At 45.0% G+C, this 6,000-nt stretch overlaps 1 protein-coding gene across 1 annotated transcript; it reads right to left on the reverse strand.

Moving 5' to 3' along the window:
* Positions 1-1,813: 1,813 nt before the first annotated feature.
* Positions 1,814-2,746, reverse strand: LOC138296934 (olfactory receptor 13C8-like). The gene has a single exon (XM_069236453.1). The coding sequence runs from the start codon at positions 2,744-2,746 to the stop codon at positions 1,814-1,816; it is 933 nt and encodes a 310-aa protein (XP_069092554.1).
* Positions 2,747-6,000: the final 3,254 nt, after the last annotated feature.

Consider the following 6,000-nt stretch of genomic DNA (forward strand, 5'->3'; position numbering starts at 1 on the left):
AGGCCTACTTCAAAGGCAGAAAGGGGAATAAGAAGAGCACCCAAAACCCCTGAAAATCAGATTACTTCTGGAACCAAGAGGAACCTCTGCCCGGGAGAAGAGCTGAAGAAGCTGGGGGAGGAGTGCTGCCCCTTTGCCTGTGACTGTGATTTGCTGGGTTGGTCTGGAGTAACTGCATCTGCCTGAGAGAGTACAAAGACTGACTTTTGTGTGACTTCCCACTGGTGAAGAACCTCCAAGCGCTTGAACTGAGCTTACCTCCTTTTGTTGAAGTCTCAGGGACATAAAATACTTCTCTTTGCCAGCACCTGGGCTTTCTGCTTAGAGTCCTGTCTGCCAAGTGGTGCCCTAACCTGTCTCTGGTCCCTGGAAAGGTGAAGCTGGTGGAAAAGGACAGAAATCCATGCAAAGACTGCAGTGCGGGGAAACTTCATACGCACCACCCGCCTAGAGGCTGATAAATGACACGCTACCGGGCTCGCGGCTAAAATCAACACTGCTGGAAAAACAGCGCCCAATACCCGCAGCTGCTGCTGTTAACGACGTAAGCCCCCACACAGTGCAGTTTCTTGACACAATGCGACCGGATTTCGACGCAACATCGCTGGGCGTGGAAAATCAATGCAAAGCCTGCCCGGACCCGAGGTGCCCGTCTGGAATCGATGCATGGCTCTCTTGCAGGAGAGAAGAAATGACGCACGCCGACCCGACTAGAGGAGGAACGATGCACGTTCTTGCTTGCGAGGGAGAAATCAATGCATCTCTGGCCTTTTGCGATGCACGCTTGCCCGTGGGGCTTTATTTTTTACACTACCCAGGTACTTTTGTAAGCTAACAACGTTCTCACTGTTTTCTAAAGGATTTAAGACTCTTTTACTTTTTTAATTCATAACTTGACTTGTGTATGTAGGAGTTTTGTCATTTTGGTCTTGTTTTTTTTAGATAAATATTACCTATTTTTCTAAAGCTGTGTTGTGTAATTTTGTAGTGTTTTTACTGAGTTACTGTGTGTGTTGGTACAAATACTTTACACCTTGCTTCTAAAGTTAAACCTGCCTGCTCATGCCAAGCTACCAAGAGGGTGAGTGGGGCGATAACTGAGGGTGATTCTCCTTTACCCTGACTAGAGTGAGGGTCCTTGCTTGGACAGGGGGTAACCTGACTGCCAACCAAAGACCCCATTTCTAGAAGTGCTTCTCTACTTTTTAGCATGAAATCAAAAAACATTGATCTTAAAAGTGAAGTATTGAGGAGATGTGAGGGCATCCAGGACATTTTAAATTTTGATGATGAAAATTGACCTAAAATGGTAGTTGAGATAATCAAATTGTTCATAAATGTCAAATAATTCTCAAAGCATCATGCTTGAATGTATGCATTCTGATGGTGTAAATGTCTAAAGTATCTTGAAGAACATCAAATACTTGTAGGGTGGTCTCTGAAGTTAATTATTTTGCCATGACATCACAGTCCCTCCCAAAAGAGACGTCTTTAGAGGGGAAAGCAATTTTGTTAAAAAAAAGTCCTAACATTCAGTGATGGAACATCAGTTGTGAATTATGAAATAAATAGCCACATGTAATTATAGGCAATTATATCTCTACACCCCCAGTGTGGGCATCAGTAAAGCCGTCATCTAATTAAAAATATTTATTCTCAGGAGCGGGAAGTTGGAAAATGTAAGTTTGAAAATGTTTCTGAAGCATTAATAGATAAAAGATATGGTCATATTGACGTCCCACCATTTGTGACAACTTCTCTAACAGTTCACCCTTCCTGGTTCTCTTTTTTGTACTCCATCCTTGAATCTTTGTCAGTCCTCATTTCTGCTGAGAATTTTCTTCACAGCCTCTTTTACTTCCTTGTTGCGTAGAGTATAGATGAGTGGGTTGAGAGCCGGAGTCACTAAACCATAAAAGACAGAGATAACCTTTTCGTTCTCCATTGAGATCATTGACCTGGGGCTCATGTACATGACAATGGTTGTGCCATAGAAGAGGGTAACCACCATCAGATGGGAGCCGCAGGTGGAGAAGGCCTTGTGTCTGCCAGAGGCTGTTGGCATTCGCAGGATGGTAGAGATGATGTGAAGATACGTGAAGATGATTAAGGACAGGGGAACCAGGAGAACTACTACCCCAACCCCTGAGATCACAGCCTCTATTAGGCGAATATCGATGCATGCCAAACGTAAGACAGCGGCCACTTCGCACACCACGTGGTTGATCTTATTGTGTCCACAGAAGGGTACAGTTATTGTGAAGGATATGTGTATCACAGAGATGAGGAACCCACTGGTCCAAGTAGCAATGCATATTTTGATGCAGGTGGCTTTACGCATAATGCGTTGATAATTCAAGGGATTGCAGATTGCAAAATAGCGATCCAATGCCATGACCGCCAGAAGTAGGCATTGGGTCACACCCAGAGAGAATCCAAGGTACATTTGGGTGACACATCCAGAGAATGTAATGGTGTTCTTCTCCAAGAGGAAACCCTTCAGGCATATTGGGATGTCTGTTGTCAAAAAGCAAAGATCCAGAAATGACAAGTTGCAAAGGAAAAAGTACATAGCAGAGTGAAGCCGAGGATTTGTTTGAACGACTGCAATGATGAGACTGTTTGCAAATAGTGTGATGAGGTAAATTACGAGGAACACTGGAAACAGCACAACTCTCAGCTGAGGTGCAATGGAAAATCCAGAAAGAATAAATTCAGTTACCAGGCTTTGGTTTCCTTTCTCCATCAAGTTATTCTCTGGTCATCTGTAAGGAAAGGGGCATTACACATGACTGTCCATAAAACTATATCATTCTGAAGCCATGCCATAAAAAATATAGAAAAACTGAATTCTAGAACAAGTGAATATACCGCAATAGCAATGATATCATAATCAGATGGGTGTGGAAAGGAACTTCTTATACCAGAGAGATGAGTGGGAGATCCTACCAAAGTGGGGGCATGGCATTGCTGAGGCCTCCAAATGGATCACTCCCTTTGCATCCAGAGTGGGAGAGAATTTATTTCAGTCTGACAATCTGGTGGGTGGAAATTGCACCATATTAGGTTAAATCTGTCTACATAAATTCCAAATTATAGCACTGACGATGCAGTGGTCTGCATGGGCTTCAGGAAGAGTTGCTACAGATTGCTTCAAGCATAACAACATGTGTGAGCCGGCTGCCTTACAATAAGTTAATGAGGGAAGAAACCAGCTGATAGCAAATACAGGCCCAGATTTAGATATTGGCGGAGGGGTTACTCTGTCTCAACGGTGACCTATGGGATTTAGATTTCGGGGGATGGGATATCCATCACTATTGTAATGGAGTAACTGCTCCACCAATATCTAAATCAGGCCCAACGCCTTCTTAGACTGTACAAGGCTAAGGTAAGTCGGTCACATGGGATCACATAAAGGGGCCTTTATCACTCACCTGGGGGCCATGCACAGTGATGACAGGAGCCTGCAGGAATCCTGCCTGCTTCCAGTGAACAGAGAGCTGTTGCATAATTTTAACTTTTATTTAATCAAAGAGATTGCATTTTCAGGTTTCGAAACCACTAATTAAAATACTGACATCACAGGCAAAGGGATCACGTAATTCACTGCCCACCAATGGCTTTTCAGACAATCTCATGATATATATTGGGATCCTGATCAGCTGAAATGATTGTGTGGCTTCTGGGCTAGCTGACATCATGAAATGCATGTGTCATTACAAGGACCCGAAACAGTGAACTAACACACTGTCCGCGGCTTCCTCATGAAGCAGCTGCGAGGCATGCATCAAAGAGGTAGCGGCATGTATTCAGAAGATTGTGGGTGATTCCCTTCATACCCCTGGGCCTGGTTTTGACTTCTTAACAGTGTCAGCATGCAACCCTATTGTAAATTCTTTCTCGTAAAGCATACCAACATCTTGGACCAGGAGCAGAGTAGTCCCGATATGGACTTTGGTACTCCCCGACAAAAGCCACCACTATTTCTACAAGATTAAATTCAGTGGCAAATGCTGAATCATTCATGTAAGAATGGCAGTCAAGGTTTGTTGTTCAATGTTTTATATAAAGAATTCAACATTTTAGAAAATAGGTGTGTTAAGAGTTAATGGTACCCGGAGGGAATTGGAATATTTCGTCCAGCCACAGAACTTGGTGGTCCATTTTAGTAATCTATACTAGGATGTGGAGAAACCATGTTGGGATGCTATTGATCCGTTCCTTGTCACCAAATTGGAATGCCGGAATACCCTGGAATTTGGACTGACCAGAACCTTGGTGGCCATTAAGACTAGCCAAGCATCAAAAGCTCCAGGGCCTTATAAGATCCCTGCTGACCTTTACCTCGCCCACCCGGATGTCTGTGGCCCTTATATTAACCATCTATCAAATTCAATTTAGAAGAACATGGATATACCCATATCTTGACAGATGGCAGAGATTGTACCTATATTTATGAAAGGCAAACTTAATGATCCTATTAACCTTTGGCCAACTAGTTTGGTAGATGTGTTGCAAAAGATTTTGTGCAACCAGTGTAGGAGGCTGGACTGGCTTGTAGTGAGTACCAAGGGGTACTTACACCTTGCACCAGGCCCAGTTATCCCTTATTAGTGTATAGGGTGTCTAACAGCTTAGGCTGATAGATAATGGTAGCTTAGCAGAGCAGCTTAGGCTGAACTAGGAGACGAGTGAAGCTCCTACAGTACCACTAGTGTCATATGCACAATATCATAAGAAAACACAAGACACAGATATACTAAAAATAAAGGTACTTTATCTTATGACAATATGCCAAAAGTATCTCAGTGAGTACCCCCAGTATGAGGATAGCAAATATACACAAGATATATGTACACAATACCAAAAATATGCAGTATAGTATTAGAAAACAGTGCAAACAATGTATAGTTACAATAGGATGCAATGGGGACACATAGGGATAGGGGCAACACAAACCATATACTCCAAAAGTGGAATGCGAACCACGAATGGACCCCAAACCTATGTGACCTTGTAGAGGGTCGCTGGGACTGTAAGAAAACAGTTAGGGTTAGAAAAATAGCCCACCCCAAGACCCAGAAAAGTGAGTGCAAAGTGCACTAAAGTTCCCCAAAGGACATAGAAGTCGTGATAGGGAAATTCTGCAGGAAAGACACAAACCAGCAATGCAACAACGATGGATTTCCAGTTGAGGGTACCTGTGGAACAAGGGGACCAAGTCCAAAAGTCACAAGCAAGCAGGAGATGGGCAGATGCCCAGGAAATGCCAGCTGTGGGTGCAAAGAAGCTGCTACTGGACAGTAGAAGCTGAGGATTCTGCAGGAACAACAAGGGCTAGAGACTTCCCCTTTGGAGGATGGATCCCCCACGCCGTGGAGAGTCGTGGAGAAGTGTTTTCCTGAAGAAAGACCGCCAACAAGCCTTGCTAGCTGCAAGTCGTGCGGTTAGCGTTTTTGGATGCTGCTGTGGCCCAGGAGGGACCAGGATGTCGCCAATTGCGTCAGAGGACAGAGGGGGCGCCCAGCAAGACAAGGAGCCCTCTCAGAAGCAGGCAGCACCCGCAGAAGTGCCAGAACAGGCACTACGAAGAGGAGTGAAACGGTGCTCACCCGAAGTCGCACAAAGGAGTCCCACATCGCCGGAGGACAACTTAGAAAGTCGTGCAATGCAGGTTAGAGTGCCGTGGACCCAGGCTTGGCTGTGCACAAAGGATTTCCGCCGGAAGTGCACGGAGGCCAGAGTAGCTGCAAAAGTCGCGGTTCCCAGCAATGCAGTCTGGCGTGGGGAGGCAAGGACTTACCTCCACCAAACTTGGACTGAAGAGTCACTGGACTGTGGGAGTCACTTGGACAGAGTTGCTGGATTCAAGGGACCTCGCTCGTTGTGCTGAGAGGAGACCCAGGGTACCGGTGATGCAGTTCTTTGGTGCCTGCGGTAGCAGGGGGAAGATTCCGTCGACCCACAGGAGATTTCTTTGGAGCTTCTAGTGCAGAG

This window comes from Pleurodeles waltl, chromosome 5 (assembly GCF_031143425.1).
Source record: "Pleurodeles waltl isolate 20211129_DDA chromosome 5, aPleWal1.hap1.20221129, whole genome shotgun sequence".
Taxonomy (NCBI): domain Eukaryota; kingdom Metazoa; phylum Chordata; class Amphibia; order Caudata; family Salamandridae; genus Pleurodeles; species Pleurodeles waltl.